This window comes from Schistocerca piceifrons, chromosome 8 (assembly GCF_021461385.2).
Source record: "Schistocerca piceifrons isolate TAMUIC-IGC-003096 chromosome 8, iqSchPice1.1, whole genome shotgun sequence".
NCBI lineage: Eukaryota > Metazoa > Arthropoda > Insecta > Orthoptera > Acrididae > Schistocerca > Schistocerca piceifrons.
The window spans coordinates 6128719-6149768 of NC_060145.1; the positions used below are offsets into that span (position 1 = coordinate 6128719).

At 36.2% G+C, this 21050-nt stretch overlaps 1 protein-coding gene across 2 annotated transcripts in view; it reads right to left on the reverse strand.

Annotated features, from left to right (window-relative positions):
• Positions 1 to 21050, reverse strand: part of LOC124712545 (protein argonaute-2-like) — a 303522-nt gene that overhangs the window by 214787 nt on the left and 67685 nt on the right. For both annotated transcript variants that reach the window (XM_047242853.1, XM_047242854.1), the window contains exons 6-7: positions 16185 to 16375; positions 3506 to 3636 (exon numbers count right to left, since the gene is read on the reverse strand). In XM_047242853.1, coding sequence (XP_047098809.1) covers positions 3506 to 3636; positions 16185 to 16375 — 322 coding nt within the window. The remainder of the gene's footprint in view (positions 1 to 3505; positions 3637 to 16184; positions 16376 to 21050) is intronic.

Consider the following 21050-nt stretch of genomic DNA (forward strand, 5'->3'; position numbering starts at 1 on the left):
GAATGACATACACAGTGAACTCAGAAATTTGAGCCTGGCACAAAAGGGTGTCCACTACACTGGAGCAAAACTCTTCAATGCTCTTCCTCCCGAAATAAAGACAAAGATTCACAACAATAGTGAGTTTAAGAAAGCTCTAAAAATATTTTTGCTAGAAAAAGCTTTTTACAGTCTAGATGAATTTTTAACTAAATAAATTGTAATATTTTAATATTATATAATACAAGTTGACATAATGCCACTATGAATTTTATTTAACCTGAGCTCTGTAACTGTGTGTGCTCCGTATCTGTTTTCTGTAGTGTTTTATTGATTCTAAGAAAATATGTATTTTCTTTTTCTATATTGCTGTCCAAAGAATTTACTGTATAAATTTTTATATAATTATGTACTCAAATTTCTGTATATGCTATAAGATTATCAGATTGTATTTGTAAAAAACTGACTCGTTCCACGTCCTTGTGTATCCAACACAGTTGGACCTATGGAACACGAAATAAATCAAATCAAATCAACAGATACCCCTCTGTTGTGGTTGCACCTACAGTATGGCCATTTGTATCTCTGAGGCTGCAAGCCTCCCCACCAAGTTGCAAGTTCCATGGTTCATGAGGGGAGCAACAATAATCCTTTTCATACTATTGTAGGTTACTAAAACAAACTTATTTAAAAAGTCGTTAAAAAGTACTTGTTAAACTACACATCCATTACTCAAGTAACACAGAGCAGGGGTTTGGAAAAAATTTAACAGCTATAAACAACAATGATGATAACAAAACATATTTCATTTCATGTACCATTACTTTCAATTGTGTTTTTTCCCTTCTAAAAAAACCTCATTCACAAAGCTATGCGATATATATATTATTAACACCTTAGTTAAACATCTCACTTTTCATAGAGTGATACTGATTAAGTTTTTCACAGGAACAGTGTAGCACTTAGCTGTTTACATTATTAGATAACTTCTTTGTAAAATAGTATTGTGTACTAGAGATAAACTGAATCATGTCCCATTGTTTTAAACAGACTGGCGTTACATTCAGGAGGGTGGAGGCTATGATCTACATCCAGCTATCCTCATGTAGGTTTACCATGATTTCCTTAAATTACTTCAGGCAAATATCACAATGGTTCCTACTGCAAGGACACAGCCAACTATCTGTTCCATCCTTGTCAAACAAGGCCCGTAAGCATATAAACAGCTAATTTGTAATTTGTAATTTATTTGCGTGAAACATGTAATTACATGCATAGCAATCGGTAGTACAATACAACAGTATACAATCTAATTTTACTTTATAATGGGAACTTGAGAATGTAGTCCAAATTATTTGACATAATAATACTTTAGATTTTAGTTTCTACAGTAGGCTATAGAAGCACTCCTCAATGAGTCACAATTTTAGATGTTTTTTGAATGTCTCTCCAGTTATTACCTTCAGTTCATTTGGCAGTGCATTGTATATTTTGCTCCATTAATATATTGACTGTTTGCAGTTTTTCCAGTCTTCTGTGTATCTGTGTATCATATGGTAATTTTGTACTTGTCTAGTATTGTGACCATGAATTTCTGCATCACGACAGGTATATTTCTTATCTTCTACAGTTAATACTATTGTTTCAAACATATACATTGAATAGATAGTCAGAATTTTAAATTCTATAAACAATTCCTTACATAATGTTCTAGCATCTTTTTTGCCTAATATTCTCAAGGCTCTTTTCTGGAGTTTAAATATTCGGTCTACATGAGTTTTGGAAGCACCGCCCCACAGTGCAAGACCATATGCTAGAAATGGATGTATTAAACCAAAGTACATCATCCTCACTGTTTGGGAATTAACATATGGAGCTATTCTTATTAACACATACAGGCTAGATGATAGCCTTGCACACACATTGTCAATTTGTTGTGTCCATAGTAGTTTGCTATCTATGCATATACCTAGGAATTTACACTCACTGCAGATTTTCCCTACGATATTACTATCTTGGGAATCAATACAAGTTTGCAAATCACCAACATTGACGGGGATTATATTTGTTTTTTGTAAGTTGACTTTTAGATTGTCATTTTCAAACTTTTCCTTTGCAATATCTAAATTTTTTTTTTACTGCTATGCCGGGATTAAGAATATCATTCCCCCAACAAAGGCCTGAAGTGTCATCTGCATACATTGTAATGAAGGTATCATTTTTTACTATCTTTGGGAAGTCATTGGCATAACATATAAAAAGGAAGGGACCAATTATCGATCCCTGAGGCACACCAAATTTAATACTCCTGACTCTTGATGTATAACTTTTTAATGTTTCTCCACTATTGTGTGAAATTGAGGTACACTGTCTTCTGTTCTTTAAATATGATGTGATGAGGTGCTATAATTTTCCACTTATGCCATCTCTGGCCAGTTTTGACAGAAGTACCTTATGATCAACCCTATCAAAAGCCTTTGATAGGTCTAGGAAAACTCCAGCTACTTGCATGCCTTCATCAATTTTGTCACGAGCTTTCAGTATAAATTGAAGTGTTGCAGTCATGGTGCTATGGCCACTTCTGAAACCATGCTGAAAATCTCCCAGGATGTTGTGCATATTATAATGCCCTAACATATATTTCAGAATTATTTTTTCAATTATCTTGCTAAAAACGGAAGTTAAGGCGAGTGGTCTGTAATTTTCTACTAGTTGTTTATCATCTTTTTCGTAGAGAGGTTTAACAATGGCTAATTTTAGTATGTCAGGGAACACTCCTTCTTTTAAGACACTATTTATTAGATGCACCAAAGGATAAGCTAGATTGTTTTCGCACTGTTTAAGTAAAAATGGAGAAATTTCATCCCATCCAGCGGATTTTTTTGTTTTTACATTCTCTGATGAGCTGCAAAATATCCTTGATTTCAAGTTAATGGAGTTGATTAGCTTCAGAATATGATCTAAATTATTTTTGCTTTCTTAACTTGCAATACCGAGATACTAATAATAATAATAATAATAATACAACTGCACAGGCAGCTAATGTAACTGTTGCCAATAAGGCTACCATTAATACTTGCAGAGCTTTTTGCATTGATTACCCAAGCAACATACATATTTAATAACTTCAGCTACTGCTGGAATACACTTTTGTTGGCTAGCTTTTGTGTTATCCATAAGTTACCAATATTGGTGAGTGTTGCTTTAGCTTTTGATAGTATCATTTACTGTAGGGAATAACGTATAGAATTCCTGTCCTTACATAAATCACAGTAATTTGAGTAAATGCCTCTAGCATGAAGTGACAGTATCATGATGCTAAAGAGTTACACACAAAACAGAGGAAACACAAAACTTTTGAAATTTCAGGGTATGCACTCAAACACACTAAAAATTCACTGAGCAAACATTATTCATACATCAACAAAACAAACTGATGATTTTGCTCAGATTATTTAACTATAACGTCACAGAATACAAAAAAGTGTGGGAGTCAAAGCAGTCACATAGGTCAATAAATACATACCATCAACATTCAAAAATGGTTTCCAACCAAGGATAACACTTTGATAAAATCCCAACCACATATGCATTCCATTTCCTAGTGGGAAAACTTGTTTTGGTGTTGTAAAAAATGAGCGACCAACTTGAGTAAACCTGGAAAGATTTTTTTTTTTTTTTTTTTTTTCGTGAACATAATTATGGATACATGAAATATTACAAGTCATTTCTAGTTAATTATTAGCTATATATACAAGTAGTAATAATTCTGGTAAAACTTTCTGCATTACCATGTATGCAACTGTTTATGTACCATAAGAAATAAGGGCAGCATTGAGTATTTAACATTACTACAAGAAACATACAAAATACATGACTAGCACGTACATGCATAAAAGAAGACAGTGTTACTGGGAAGTTCACAAACATTTTCATGAATAGAGGCATGAGCCTTGCCCAGTAAATGAAAAATCTCATTCTGAAATGAATTTTCAACCTGCAGGAGGGTGACTGCTGGTATGACACTTCTTTTTAGTGATTCCATCTGCTTTATTTATCTCTTTGTTTGTTGTCCTCGGTGTTGACATACTGCGTTGCTACACTGGCTGAAAAATGGGGATTGTGTGTGGACACTGACTACAGTAAATAATGTAGCTGACAGATGCATGTTACGTTTCACAGTCTTTCACTATCACGTTTCTCAACCCCCCCCCCCCCCCTTTCACAACCCCTCACCCCTCAATAATACACAGTTATTTGCCCAGTGCACTGTTGTTATAGCTTTCGATAAGCCTCATTAATAGTTTTCAGGTGAACCTCCACATACTCCTACAATAGTTTCCTGTGAATATCTACGAGCAGTAAAACCTAACCAAAAGTTCACAGCTCTTGAAGAACAGAAATGTATGCTTGGAAACAGTCACTGTCTTTGTTTTTACACAAAGCCTATTGTGTAACACTTATTTCACGGATGCATTGTTGTTGTTCTAACCAACACAGGTTCCTTGTGTGAAACTCGACTGTGGACTGATTCTCTCGTGAGCAAAAATCAGGCCCTTATATATCATCACAATAATAGGTGCTGGAACTACACATTGTTTAAAGTTAAATTTACAGAAATTACAATTAAAACTCATTAAGTTAACTGAATACATCGGAAAGTTGGTTCTTTTTAACAGCTTGTTCTACTGCAAGAGTTAGGCCGAATTATTTGTATAAATCGTGAAATCGACATATATATAGTTATGGAAACAATACTTTTGACAAAACTGTTAATTACTTTGGAATTAATTAAGGGCTGGCTTTGCTAACATGTTTTCGAACAGAGCTACATAAATCCTTTAAGATTACTAGTATTTCGTCTTACCAAATCTTTATAATTAGTATAGAATTTGTATTTTTTTATATGTCAACAATAGAATTTAAGTTACAAAACAATTACTGATTTCACCCTATAATTAAAGACACTAACTACGGATAGTCAAAATAAATTAGAAAATCAATTACATACATAAAGATAATCACAAAATTAGATCTGGTGTTATATTCTTTAAAACTGAGGGCCAATCTTTCTCTTTTATGAAAATGCAGATTATATTTACATATGTTAATGTTAATTAAGCCAAAATGAAAAAATGAATTTTAAGGATGCAGATGACAAAACGAGGGTGCTTTGTCACAACTTCCTGGCAGAGTAAAACTGTGCACCATAATGAGGCTTGAACCCAGAAGGCAGGAGAAAGGTATTGGCTGAAGGAAAGCTGTGAGGGTGAATTGTGACTCATGCCCTGATAGCTCAGTCAGTAAAGCATTTGCACACAAAAAACAAAGAATCTGGGTTTGAGTCCTGGTCCAATTCAGAGTTCTAATCTACCAGGAAGTTTCAGGATGTCATATGTTCTCACTTAAGCAACACACTGGCCAACCACCAACTTACAGCACATTTAAAGAACCCTGCTCTTCCTCAGAACAAAACTCCGACATAGCTCAATGTGACCCAAGACAGAATTTTAAAGTTATAGGCAAAATCTAATGAGACACAGTGAGACTGAGAATTAGGAACAACCTTCTGCAAAAACTTCAGTACCACATGGGAATTCTTAATCTCCACCCAGTGTGTTTTATTTCTGAGTCTTGCCTATTCTGCTGCATAATTTAGTGCACCAGTGTGGCTCATGGTATCCTTGTAAAACAAGTTGACATAGAACTATGACACACCATGCGGATGTTATCTGGAACAATAACACTTAAACTTACATATTGGTTTCATATGCTTAGCTCTACTTGATGACAAGGATCTAGTGGTCTTAGCAGGAAAAAAAATGCAACAGTGCTATTGAAGTCAGAAGACTACTGACCAAAGATTGACACTTTACTGCAAGATTAGGGAAGGATGCAACATTATCTGTGACACGCAAGACCAATGATCCATTCAACAACTCAAAATTGGATAGGAACACTATCTGAAGGCTTTACCACAGGACTCTGGTGCCACAACAACTATATGGCCTCCCTAACGTGCACAGAATGGGTTTCCACTGTGGCCTGTACTGAACATAATAAAGTCACCAACACACACGATAGCCAAACATCTGGCACAGCTGCTTAAACCTCTCGTGGGTCACTGCCCACAGCATGTCAGGAGCTCCACAGAATTTGTGAAGCTACTAGTCAACTTTGATGTCAAGTGACTTTTCACCTGTGTACTGTCGGAAGTTTCCTTAGCTCTATTTGAGGGACATTGCAATGAGCACACAGTCAAAAGCTTTTGACTTGAAGTAACCACCACCTATTTCAAATGATGTGGTAAATTCTATAATCATATAGATGTGTTGCCACGGGTTACCCTTTATGGCCGGCCGGAGTGGCCATGCGGTTCTAGGCACTACAGTCTGGAGCTGAGCAACCGCTATGGTCGCAGGTTCGAATCCTACCTCGGGCATGGATGTATGTGATGTCCTTAGGTTAGTTAGGTTTAATTAGTTCTAAGTTCCAGGCAACTGATGACCTCAGAAGTTAAGCCACATAGTGCTCAGAGCCATTTGAACCAATTTTACCCTTTACATCCAGGTATTGCTAATCTCTACATGGAGCACTTCAAGGATTCAGAGGTGAATACCATACACCTAAAATCAAAAGCATTCTATAGATATGTAGACAACACCTTTGTGATGTGGTTACATGATAAAGAAAACCTAAAGGAGTTTCTACATCATCTTAATGGTATACACAAAACACAACAGCATCAAGTTCACCATAAAGACGCGAACCCTATTCTTCTTGGGCATTTTGATCACGAAAAGTCTGGACAGTACTTTGGGACACCCAGTCTGCAGGAAGAAGATACACATGGACCTCCACCTTAATGCTCAGAGTTGCCACCATCCAGTACAATGCAACTCGGTGCTAACCACCTTAATACTTAGAGCCACGTCTACCTGTGAGAGGAAGAGCTCACTGAATGAGTTGTAGCACCTGCAGCAAACTTTAAGCAGAAATGGTTACAACAACACACAAATACAATGCACCTTATAGACAGATAAGAGGAGGGAGGACGAACCAGAAGAAGAACTACAACCCAAAGTTGTGGTGTTCCTGCTGTATGCAGGGCCGCTGAAAGCCAAGATCACGAGAATAGTGGGGAAAAAATCAAATGAAGACTGTTTTCTGCACAATGCAAAAAATTAAGAGTATGCGTGGCTCAATTAAAGACTGTCTAGGACAGCAAACACTGGGCATTTAGAGTATCGAGTGCAAATATCGGTTCAAAATGTGGGATGCTGCACATCGGACAGACCTGGCAATGTCAACTTACAGAAACATTAAGAAAGACACAGAAACAGTAGACTATGGCAGACACACAAGTCCACAGCAGCAGAGCATAGTATCAATGAGGAACACAACTTTGGTTTTGAACAAACACAGAAGCTATGCAGCACCAATGTGTTCTGGGACTCTAATGTCAAAGAGGTAGCCTGCACAACAAGCTAATAAACCATGGAGGAGGATTTCAGCTCAGCACACTGTGGGACTCCACAATTATGAAAATGTGACAGCAACATTCCATTCTGAAGGCAAAGAAGCAGTGGACAGAATGGACAGGCATCAGAACTCATTGCTTGCACCAGGCACACACACACCATGTTCCACCACCCCCAGCCACGCCACGTTGCTCCACCACCAGCGTGGCAACCTCTTCCGGAAGCACTTGATTGGCCCACCCATAGAAGATGTCAGCAGTACAGTGGCTATATAGATATGCAGAATACAACATCCAGACATTTCACCTGAAAATGATGGGTACAAAACTCACTGAAACGTTGCGGGAAGACAACACCACCACTCGGCTGATCACCCAAGAAGATTTTATCAATAAACAAGTTAATCATAAACAGATAGTAGAGCTGGGTGTGACATGAATCTAAGATTGCAGATGAACCAAAGAGGTGTTTACTAGATTCTCTATGTTTGTGGAGTATTATTGCTCAGAACTTTTGTATTGAATTGACGAATAATTTTTCCAGTTATTAAAAAATACTTTATTTTATTCCACAGCCAACCCACTTTTTAGTGGAATCCGAAATTGACATACTGAATGCAACCAAACATTGTACATAATGATATGCGACTTTATAAATAATTTACATAATAGGAGTATAGGAGTTCTGACCTGGAAAATCTTTCAGTGTACACATTAAAACCATAAACAGCTTACATTGTGTTATTGCAAAGCAAATTAGAAGTGATGTGCCCAATAACTTCACAGGAACAATGGGCACATTGTGATTAAATTAAACGTTCTGGCATGCTCTAGCATTAAAAGGAATTTGCCCTGTTGGAAATTTTAAACTGCATGCTCCACTAATGAAAAGCTAAACATTTGGTTTAATGAAATAGTAAAATACATGCAGTGTATGCCAAGATCGCAAGAATGATGGAGAAACATCAAATGCAGACTGTTTTCCACACAATGCAGAAAATTAAGAACATGCTTGGCTCAAGTAAAGTCTGGCTAGGACAGCAGGAACCAGACATTTAGAGTGTTGAGTGCAAATGTGGGATGCAGTACATCAGACAGACAGAGCAATGCATCTCACAGCACCATCCGAAACTTACAACAAACGTTTGACTATGGCAGACAGACAAGTCCTCAGTGGCAGAGCATAGGTCAATTGTAAGTTACATTCTCTAGCATGAATGGGCAGAAATTTGAACACAAAAGGCTGCTGTCATGGATGCAACATGGACTGATTAAAAGATAAGGACATCTTTACTAACAAGTGAACACAACCACAAAACTGCAGAGCCCCTTTAAAGAAAGCCATGAATAACGGGATGGAATATATCTGCGAAACTTGCTGTATTTCTACAAGTTCCATATTCTTCTAGAAAATGGGTTCATCTGAACAACCAAAACCAGTCATGCAGTAAAAAAAAGAATTTTTTTCTACAATCAAAGAAGAAATACTGAGATGACAACTTAGTGAAAGATGGGTAAACAATATATATATTATAAAATTAAGGGTCCAAAAATGAGTCCCAGTACAATCAAGGGAGTTTATATGGTGTGATAGCCCTCTACTCCCATCCAAGAAGAGGGTTCCCAGCTTTGTCTGAAGGGTGTGCTTTTGAAAATACAAGGGCTGGGAAGTTTTGTCCTCTAGAAATTTCTAAAACATTTCAGAACATACGAGAGTATTCGAGAGCATTTCACAACATTTCAGAATGTTCTGGAATGTTCCACAATGATCCAGGATGTTCTGGAATGTTTGGAAATAGTTAGGAACATTCAAGAAGATTCCAGAATGTTCAAGAATATTGCAGAACATCCCAAATCACTGTGAAACATTCCAGAACACTCTCGAATGTTGTGGAATGTTGTGGAGCACTGTGGACCATTTGAAACCTTTTTCGTACTTCCTGATTATTTGCGACTGGTGGCGCTACCCGTTGGTAGGGGTACATTAAGCAAAACCTGTCGTGGGTTCAAATGTCAGTTTCTTATCAGCAATGAAGGGAGGAAATGAAAACTAGTGCAGTGAGTGAATAAAACCAAACAGGGAAGTGAGAGTAGTGAAAATAATACGATGACTGAATATAAATCGAAAATAAAGTGTGTAAAGTGTGTGAAGTGTGCTTCATGTATTTGGTACTAAAACGTTGATTTGATTTATATTTTAGACAATGCCCAAACATAAAAGAAGAGGAGATCTTGCCAGTTCTGAACCACAACAGGCGAAAACAAAGAGAACAGTGACAAAACAAAACAGACGAAGAGCGCAAAGCACGTTTAAGTTCCCAAAGAACAGTTTAAGTTACCAAAGAACAACAATGAGCACCGTAAGAAGCAGGAAACTGAAGAACAACAAAGTGAATGAATTGAAGAATCAAGAACTTAGATACAATCTTAGAGTTAAAGACTGTAAACTCGAGCCAGTCTTGAAAATATCACCCTACAAGGATTGTGGATGAGGACAAATCAACGGTACAACCTAACAAATGAAGCATTCCACTATGATCTGATGCAACAACACAACAAAAACAAACATGTCATAATTGGAAAAATGGATAACATCTGCAAATTTTGCAATGCAAAAATATTCAGTAAAGAAACATGTGGATTCTGTTCCATGAATGGAAAAATTCAATTACCACCACTGGAAGCATCTCTGCAGGAATTTTTACATTACACGACTGAGGAAACTCCAGAATCAAAACACTGTCTTCAAAATATAAAAGTGTACAATGCCTACTTCCAAATGACTTCTTTTGGTGTCACTTCAATCAATACTAACAGAGAAGAAATTGATTATGGTTTCCATCTGCAAGTATATTTCATCAGAAATGAAGAAACAGAAGCTAATCAACTATGAACAAATAGCTGTGGATTGAGACAAGAAGTAGTCCAAGACATACAGAGGATCTTACACAAATACAATCAACTCTTTCACATATTTAAAACAGCACTAGACCAAACAATTTCTGATGACTCAAAGTAGACATTATAATTGTGGACAACAAAAATCACAAGCCGTGACAAAATAGTACAACAAAGAAGAGGAGGACAACAAGGCATAGGCTATTTTCCTGTGTTAAAAATATGGTTCGGATTGTCATCATTCTGATTGATTACAATATTTTAAACGGCATTTACGGTCAATATTCTCACAAAATCTGTTATTTTTATGTAATTAAAGCTTAAAAATTATTAGATGTCAACATTTGGCCACATGATTGAAAATGCTGTTATTGGCTGATGCTGTGGTGACATCACAGTCTAGAAGTATGTACGTGTATTATAGGAGCATTGCCCAAAGTTATGAGGTTTTTATGTACTTCTTCTGCAAACAGTTTAGCTATTCAGTAATAGAAAATGCTATTACAACTTTTAAGTAACAATAGAAAGGAATTTTGTGTACACTGATAGTGGAAGCCTTGCGAAAGTTGATGCGTTTATGCTCCATCCATTTAGAGTGGTGATATGTGCAATGACGGACATTCTTTTCCCTACTCCCTGCAACATCATTAAACTTGCTCACAACTAATGAACTGTAGAAATTTTGCAAATGGATCTGTGTATTACAGCTAGATTGTCAACTATCAGTCACCAGCTACGACCCAAAGCACAATAAAATTATTCTTGGCTAAACTTAGTGCTGATTTTCTCTGTATACACTTGGAAGAGATAATGCACTCGGCTGGTATTCAGTGGCACAACAGATAGCATTTCTGACTGCACATAAGGAGGTCACATGTTGGAATCCTGGAAAAGTCATATATTTTTAAAAGTTTTACATGAAATATGAAAATAGTGTTAGCAAGACCTGATTGTAGCAATTGTTTTGATTTGTGATGTACAGTATATAGCTTCATATTAGTTTTAGTTTGAAAAATGGACAAAAGATGATAAATGCGTTTACTTTGTGAACAAACAATTCACTTTTTTGGAAAGCATTGCTAGTAGTGAAGATATCACCATACACTCACAGTACCTTAAGGTGTAGGGCAACAAGTTTATGCGGAGAGATATAAAGTGAGTACAACATGCAGGTGACACAAACATAAGAGCTGTGACATTTGTGAATGTAAACTAATGTCAGCGTCTGAAGCACACACTTCACCTATATGTAAGATGGTGGAACTACAAAAGTTTCAACAATAAGGACCCTAGCTGGACAGTACAAAGATAAAAACGTTGTTTCTAATAAAGTAAAAGGTGTGTGATCACATTAACTAGAAAATATCTTTTTGAATGTGATGTGTGTGAACAGTGGTTGCAAATGGAAGTGCACATAAACAGCAAGGAAAACACAATAATATTCTGTTTCTGATCGGTGTGGTGAAGTTTTGTAATGTTGATTTGGTTTTCATATGAGAGGACTGTCGAGTCATTTTACAAATAATTTAAAAGGTTTTTTTGGGTTAGATTCAAATCAGTGATCTATGGGCATCATCTTATTAAATTCGACAGTCTACCGCTCCAAGAACTGAGCTACCGAATAATTGAGGTGTAGCTGGGTAAAACAACAATTTTCACTAGGAGTTTAATTTTTTCTGAATGATGCTAGCCTTCGATGTACCAGTGGGAAAGCATATCTTGGAGGTAAGTTAATGTTAACTTCTGTATTGATGTGGTGGCAATTTGCCAGTACAGTGCAACCACATTTTACACATCTTCTCATTCTCTGAAAAACACAAAAACAACTTTTCAAGGGCTTTTATAGATGAACAAAAAATCACTGTAAATCAGAATTGTGACAGTAGGAGCAGCGAGCTAGCCAGTGACGTCACAGGCATCACGTAACTCGAATGGAATGTTTTAGCGGACTTTCAAATTGTTTGAAATTAATTCCAGTTTTCATAAAGGAATACTGAAATTCAAGAGAAAATTCAAAAAGAGCATAAAATGACGTAATTAATCATTTAAGACAGTTTCAAGAACATAGTCAAATATCCCATTCCAGAGACACACTGTTCACATGATGCCCTTCAATATCCCTTAACATTTCTGCACAGAGAGGACAGATATCATTTTAATGTGAAACAAATCCAAACTGAGACAGGTGTAGAAGCAAACAAAAAGTCACTTCCAAGAAGTTCTGTGCTTACCGCTTAATGATCTGGGACAATGAAACATATGACCACATTCTCGACATTCGCTGTTTACTCCAACGATTACTGGTATATACTTATGCAAAAATAGGAGCACGAAGAATGTTTTACATAAGACAGAATCAGAAGAAACCATGCACAGAAGAATACATCCTCCTTCAAGAAGCCATGGTAAATGACAGAAACATTGACAACATCGGAACAATGGTAAACTTATCCTCATTGTACAAAGGAAGTGCAAGACATGCACGAATACACTAAAGATGCTATGACCTGCATAAGAAAATATGGATGACCTGACCTCTTCATAACATTCACATGCAACTCGTCATGGCCAGAAATCAAAGAACAACTAAGATACAGACAAGTCCCCATGCAGTGACATGACATAATACCCAACGTTTCCTTATCAAAACAAATGAGATTATTGAAGTCATCACAAAAAACAACGTCTTTGGAACCATAAGGTAATTTCCCAGTCTACAAGAAGATCTAGAGCTGTACAACATAGTAATGAAACACACGATTTACGGACCATGCAGGCCATTAAACCCCAATTCACCACGATGAGTGATGGAAAATGTCCAAAAAAATACCCAGAACAATACTTGGATGACACACAAACCAGAGTTGATGGCTATCCCAAATACAGAAGACAATCACCCAAAAATTGTGACTTCACAGGAAAAATACAAATACGAGGCAGTGACAAACTGGACATGGATAATCAATGGGTAGCACCATGTAACACACTACTCTCCAAAGTGTTTCAAGCACACATAAATGTAGAATACTGCAATTCAGTGAAATCCATCAAATATGTCTGTATGTTTGTGAACAAAGGCGGTGACATGGCAGCAATACAACAAAGGCAGCGTACAACAAAACAGATATGATGAGATCCTCATGTGTAAATGGGAAGATACATCAACAGTAATGAAGCAGCGTGGCGGACTTTTGGTTTTCCCATACATGTATGTGAACCAGCTGTGCAACATCTAGCAGTTCATTTGGAGAACAGACAGAAAATTAACTTCACAAAAGGCACCACCAGAAAAACTGCATGTGAACCACCACAGAGCACAACACAAGCAGCTTTTTACCAACTGTGCCAAACGGATTCATTCGTGAAAAAATTACTATATCTCGACGTCCCTACCTGTTACACGTGGAACGCAACAAGAAAAATCGGTCAATGATGAAAACAAGAAACTGCAGCAGAAGATCATCCAGGAATCATGAAAACTGGTGCACTTGGCTGTGTATACACCATACATCTGAACAACACCGAATGTTTCTATCTTTGTATGATGCTACACGAAATATGAGGAGCAAAAGGTTTCATAGATCTCAAGACTGTCGATGGTTACCTATGGCAGATGTAGAGAGCAGCACACTAATCCTTAGGACTACTGGAAAAGGACAACCACTGGGAATTAACACTACAAGAACCCTCACTCACAGCCTCAGCTCAACAAATGAGAGACTTACTCTCCATAATTCTAACAACATATAACCCATTGAATCCAAAACAGCTATCGGACTCCTTCAAAGAGAGTATGACCAATAACATATGTACCAAATCTGACAGGCTCATTCTGAACTGACCATCAAATTCCATGACAACATCTTCAATGAAATACTTATTTGCCTAGAAGCTAAATGTTTAGCAATACCAGCCAGACTTTAGTGCAACTTGGGATGCAAGCACCATGAAAAAATGCTATCAATGTGTTAAACTTCAAAATTACAAAGGAAAAACGCTAAAACATCAACAAACCACTTCAATACATTGCTCATGCCAAACCATTCCTCAAGGACAATCAAAAGGAAATTTACAACATTATCACCAATCGGATGAACAACAACACTGATGAATTTGTTTACTTGGACACAACAGGCAGCACCAGGAAAACATTTCTAACAAATCTATTTCTGGTGGAAATATGTACTAAACAGCACATCGCACTTGCACTGGCATCATCTGGCATTGCAGCCACACTTATGCCCATTCCGCCTTCCAACTACTGTCGAATATAGCCAAAAAACAATTCCTGGTATGTAAAATCTCAAGACCATCTAGATGGGGTGAACTCCTAAGGCAAGCTAAAATTATCTTCTGGGACAAACGCACAATGGCAAAAATAAATAAATAAATAAATAAATAAAAATAAAAAAAAAATAAAAAAAAATAAATAAATAAAAAAATATATATATATTATCACTTGAAGCCATGGACAGAACATTAGAAGACTTGTGATGAAACTCTGAAAAGTAATGGGAAGAGCTCTACTCACACTATCAGGAGATTTTCAACAAACACTTACAATTGTCCCAAAGGCAACACCAGCTGATGAAATCAATGCACGCTTAAAAATCACATCACTGGCCACACATACAAAAACTGCGACTAACAAAAACTATGAGAGTTGAACTATCAAAATACAAAACAACAGCACATTTTGTTCAAAAACCTTTACAAATACATAACCCACTGACCAGACGGCTAGCCTCATTAAACTTAAGAGTGATTTTTGCAACACAGCACCCTGCTGAAAATGAACTCATCAGCCAAATTTATCAAAACACTGTTCACAACTAGGCCAATCCACACTGGCTATTTGAAAGAGCAATTTTGGCAGCTAAAAATAATATTGTCATGAATATCAGCTTTAATATTCAGAAGAAAATTTCCTGTGAAGAGAGACCTCACAAATTGATCAACACCATGGTACACGTTGAAAAAGTGTGAACTTCCCTACAGAATTTCTAAACTCTCTGGAAGTACAAGGAATGCCATACCGCTTTGACTTAAAACTGGATTTTTGATCATAGTACTCAGAAATCTAAACTCACCAAAACTACGTAATGGAACAAGGATGATTTTCAAACAGCTATCGAATAACATCATCGGAGCCGAACTTATGACTTGAAAGCACAAAGGACACACACTATACATCCCCAGAATACCACTGATCTCTACTAACTGCAATTTCCAATTAAGTTAGCCTACAGTTTTACAATTAACAATGCACAAGGACAAACTTTAAAATATTGTGGCACTAACCTCAAAGACTCCTACTTCTCTCACAATCAACAATATGTAGCTTGCTCTTGAGTGGGAAATTCGAAAAATTTCTACATATATACCCCATAAAACAAAATGAAAACTGTTGTTTATAGACAAGTACTGGAAATAGTCAGAATATGTTTTCAATAAGAAAATTTACTTCTTACACTTTAAAGTATTGTAAATAGTTAGAATGTGTTTTCAATATAATTTTTTTACCTCTTACACTTTAAAGTTTATCCTTTTATTTCAACTATCACACAATCTCATATCAACTCCCAGAGCAAAGCTGTGTACCCCAGCTAGTGACTTCATAAAATCCACTGTAGCAGTACAAAAGCATTCACCTGCACATCCACAAGGCACAGAGAAGTCCAGCAGTGGTTGTCAAATGGCTGATGATAATGATGTTCAAGTAAAATACTGCACAATTCACTACCGGTATTTTCTCTCTTCTATTTAGATTGAATAGGAAGAACAATTACACTATTTATTACAAATTTTTGTTATTTAGTGGAATTACCTTTGTGCAGGAGCATTGCGTATTACAATATCCAGCATTTGAATAGCTTTTTGTGGCAAAACAAGATTTGTTTCTTCTCTCATGTAACTATTCAAGCATGTCAAGTCAACTTCATCAACCAACTTCACTTTGATCTCAAAATCTTTTGGAAGATTCCTTTCCTCATCCATAACTGTTACTGTTGCAGTCAACTAGAAGAAATAAGGTTGAAATTAGAACTCACAACAGAACGTACAAAGCAGTAAAGTAGGGGTAGTATTTAATTTATTCTATTTTATTTCTTAAGTGTCCATTCATCAAATATATGATATGGGATATAGCTTACTTTGGACATTAGTACACAATTTTAAATATACGTTACATAATAGTAACACTGATTCCATAACAAGTACACCTACCTCTAAGGTATTAAACTGTAACACAAATATAACATCTCGCACAAAGGAGTTGGATAAAAAAAAGTAATAATATCCACCTGCTTTGATGACCCAATATTGCTAACCAAAGCTGTATTAATTCCCTTGGTGAGTAATGGCATTCCTTACAAAGCAACTCTTCTTCATTCAAATGCCTGCAAGAAGTGATAAAAAGGTCCTTTTGCTCATTTCTGCAACACAGCCTACAATTTCTGTAATGTTCATTATTGTAATTTTAGAAATTTCCAACTCTGTGAGTGAGGCATTATTTCCTAAGGTTTAATCCCTTGCTGGTGATAACAACTACACCACTGGAAGAACATGGTCACATAACATGGTTTTCATAGCATTTTTCACATTTCTTTTCAGTGTAACCATAAAATCAATTGACAGTCATTATAGGTTCAGCCTATTACAGATACATCATGTTCGACTGTTTTAACACTTCTCCTGTGATAGCAAACAATACAGGTTTCTATCAGTCTGTAGTCCTGCATTTGGGCACAAGGTATATGCTAAAGCTTAGTGAGGTGTGGTACTGAGCAATCTTTTGGTGCAAGTGGATCGCTTTTATAGTTATGTCAGCTGTATTCTCTCTGGTGCTGGAGGCTGGTGTAATTTGTGTATAGGATATACTGTGTACAAGGAAAATATTTGGATCAGTAGCTGGAAGAGATTATATATTTCAGTTTCTGTCAATTTAGGGGAGATTGGAACAAAGAGGATGGCAGAAAGTCAATTACGTATTCAGCAAAAGAAAGAGAACAGAATGGTAGAAGGAAAATGGAAGGCATTTTCATATCTGATGCTAAGGCATAAAGCTAGATTTCAGATTATATGTTCAAATATAGACCAAATTACTTACACAGCATAAACATTAAATATACAGAAGAAAGAAGTAGTAAAGAAGAATGGAGCTCATCTTCTACAGATGCACTTCGGAATTTAAAAGAAAGATTTAGAAAGGAAGACACAGGTGACAGATTTGTGATTATGATGCCAGAGTACATGACAGCATCACATAAGTAGTATGATACACTCAATCATGTGGGAAATGATTGGTAACTAATCACAAATTTCCAGAAAGCTCTGGTAGTTGTAAATCAGAGTAAAAGCATTTCACTCAGCAAGCTGGCATAAAAAGTCAAACAGAAGAATCAAATGAACCTGAAGAGATGATATCTTATTTTGAAACTACTGTAACACAATCAGTTGTGGTGTGCTCTGGAACAAGAACTTCACTGAAATCCAGTCAGTCACTAATTCTTACATATTGCAGTATCATGTCATTTACTCAGAAACCACAATATTTAGTTCATATTTGACTGAAATTTAGTCCATGTACAAGACTTTGAAATGAATAAAAGGCTTATTTAAAATGTCTGATGCTCTATATCTCAGTATCAATATATGTCAGTTAAGTCATCGTTCCAGTGAAAGCCTCAAATGTTCCTGAAGTTCTGGCTGTGCCTGATACTTAGGACCTGTCAGAAATGAGATCTCCCTCAGTACCAAAGATATAACAACTATATTCCACATTATTAGATGGATAGAATCCATGCATCAGAACATCATGATCTTTTGCAAGATGATGTGGGGAATAAGAATGTGTTATCTGTGCAACAACTGGATATGATCTTGCTTCTAATCTCAAGTTCTACTCCAGGAAACAGGAGACAAGAGAGATCAGAATACAATCAGGAGTTTGGTAAAATAATTTTTACAGAGTTATCAAGTGCTGGAAGAATTGCTGAGAATTTACTACAGCAAAAGAATAACAGGGACAGAACTGTAGAGATTGATGGGATGGGATCAGGAATATTCCAGTAATGAAGTGAGGCAGAAAAATGCAAACTAAACTTCAGAAGTGCACAAGTCTAGTGGTGTGGAGCTACTTGGTGAAAGCAAAGAAATTAAAGAGAACTATATCTTTTTCCAGTCACCTTTGTATCAAAACCAATCCTTAAAGGACAGGGCCATACATTATTAAATTTCTTGGATGTTTATCATAATGCTTTGTGGGTACTTCTGGTGCCCTATGGGCCAAAATGTAATTGCCACAACAAAGAAATATTGAAATGTCTTATATGATGACAAATTAAGGTGTGTGACACCCACAAATACACAATCAAAAACATTCTTCTCTTATGTATTGTGTGAAGTACAAAAGTAATCTTATGTCGAAGATTATCAAATTTTTGATACCTAATGTACCACAATCTGGTTTATAACATAGCAACACATTCCTCGCGTTGAAAGTAATTAACCCTCAAGCAGGTACATCATTGTTTATGACATGAGTGGGCGAATAGCATACTTCGTACACATGGAAAGAATAGCTGCCTTTATTTTACCTAGGTAAACTTGTTCGAGCAACACATACTTAATCTTAGCTTATTTAAACAATGATACAATAAACTTACATTATTTGAGCCATATTACTGTTTAATTAAATGATCATAAAATAAACTTTCATTATATCACTCTGTCACTCCATACAAGTGTTACACCATGGTAATGACCTACTTGAAGCATCAAACAGTGCAGCTGCATCAGATCCCAGCCATCTGCTTATTGGATTGCTAATTATCTCCTAGACAAGTGGCTCATTGTGGGATTTTGATTCTGGCAAGAAATCTGTGTCATTTTCTTACACAGAGTGTACATTTTTTCTTACCTAGGTAGCTGTTTATTTTATATTACTGCTGCTCTTTGGACACTGGCAACACAACTTATCACCATATTAGCTGAAGTAATAATGAAGGAACAGATAGGAGGCTGCAATTCTTAAACAACAATAGAACAGTACAATATGATTTTATCTGTGCTTGGCACACTTCACACATAGGTGCACCTGCTGGAGGGTTAAAAATGGTATAGTAATGTTGTACGACTGTTAAGAAACGTACATTTATTCTATTGTGGTGAAAACAAACACTAATCATAAAAATCATATACAGCTAAGATTAAACATGATTAACAATTATGGTAATTATAGAGGCAAATGTCGAAGCCCAGTATTAGTCAAGAAAAATAAACATAAATCAAAATTAAGACAAATGTACAAACAGTAGCAGCAGTATAAATATTATTTTATAAAATATAACTGAATTAAAGGTGAAAGAAATAACTACACATCTTGTAAAGTGATAAAATATGTAACATTAATATAAAGTGACTAAGTGAATTGTAAAAAAAATTTATAATACTGAAACATTATGACTTAATTGGTAGAACTGAAGAAAAAAGTCCATTTAGAAAACATAACAGTATGAGACAGAATTGCTGGTCGCTACTTACTTTCAGGAGATGAAATTTTAGTACAGCTGATAGACACATATAAAAGAACATACGCTATCCTATATTTCAAAACTAATAGTTCCTTCCTCTGGGAGGAGAGACAGTCCAGTTGGAGCATGTTAAAAAAAAAAAAAAAAAAAAAAAAAAGGAGGACAGGTCACTTTGATTTTCTCATCATGAACTTCTATTTTCTCATCATACAGTCACTGTGAAGAGACTTCTAAGTATTCAAAGATTACTCCATAATAGATGTAAGACAAACTGGTTGGTTATGGGGAGAGAAATGGTGAAAGAAATATGTTTTGCTGTCAAGTGGACAATATTTTAAACCTTAAATTACTACTGTAGTAGAATATTATTAGAAGATGTCTCACAAAATCCAAAGAAACTCAAAGATCATATCTACTGGCTTCCTGTGGCACCAAAGTAAGGGCTCACATGCTCATGGATGACTCAGTAACAAACTCAGAGTATCAAAGCAAATGCATAAATGCCGAATTTTGTTTTGAAGTGTTTCTTTATCGATGAAGGTACAGTACTGCCCCATTTATTCATGAAAGAATGTAGCATATCCTTGGCCAGCACTACCTTCCTACAGTGACATGGTTTGATGCATAATTTGTGGTAAGAACTCTGGATATATAAATATGTAATATTCATATTAAAGGATATTATGAAAAGGGAAGTTGCCACTCTCCATATAGTGGAGGTGCTGAGTGGCAGACAGGCACATCAAAAAGACTGTCACAATACAAGCTTTCGGCCCATAAGGCCTTCACCATAAGAAAATTAAAAAAAATAAAAACACACACACCACACATAGACACACACACAAACGCAACTCACGCACACATGTGACAGTCTTTTTGTTGTGCCTATCTGCGACTCAGCATCTCTCATATATGGTAAGTGGCAACTTTCCTTTTCATAATAATGTTACATTCCATCCTGCATTTTCCATTGTTTCACATTAAAGGAGAAGTAGTTAGACTGTGTCAGGTCTTAATATCAACAACATGTGTATCTGTGATATGTATAGTTTTATGTTAGAAACAGTGTGTACTGTACACTGCTGCTTCCTTCTGTGATACGGGTTTGAGGACGAAAGAGCAACAGCAGCACACTTGCCACAACAAGGTACAGCATCGCT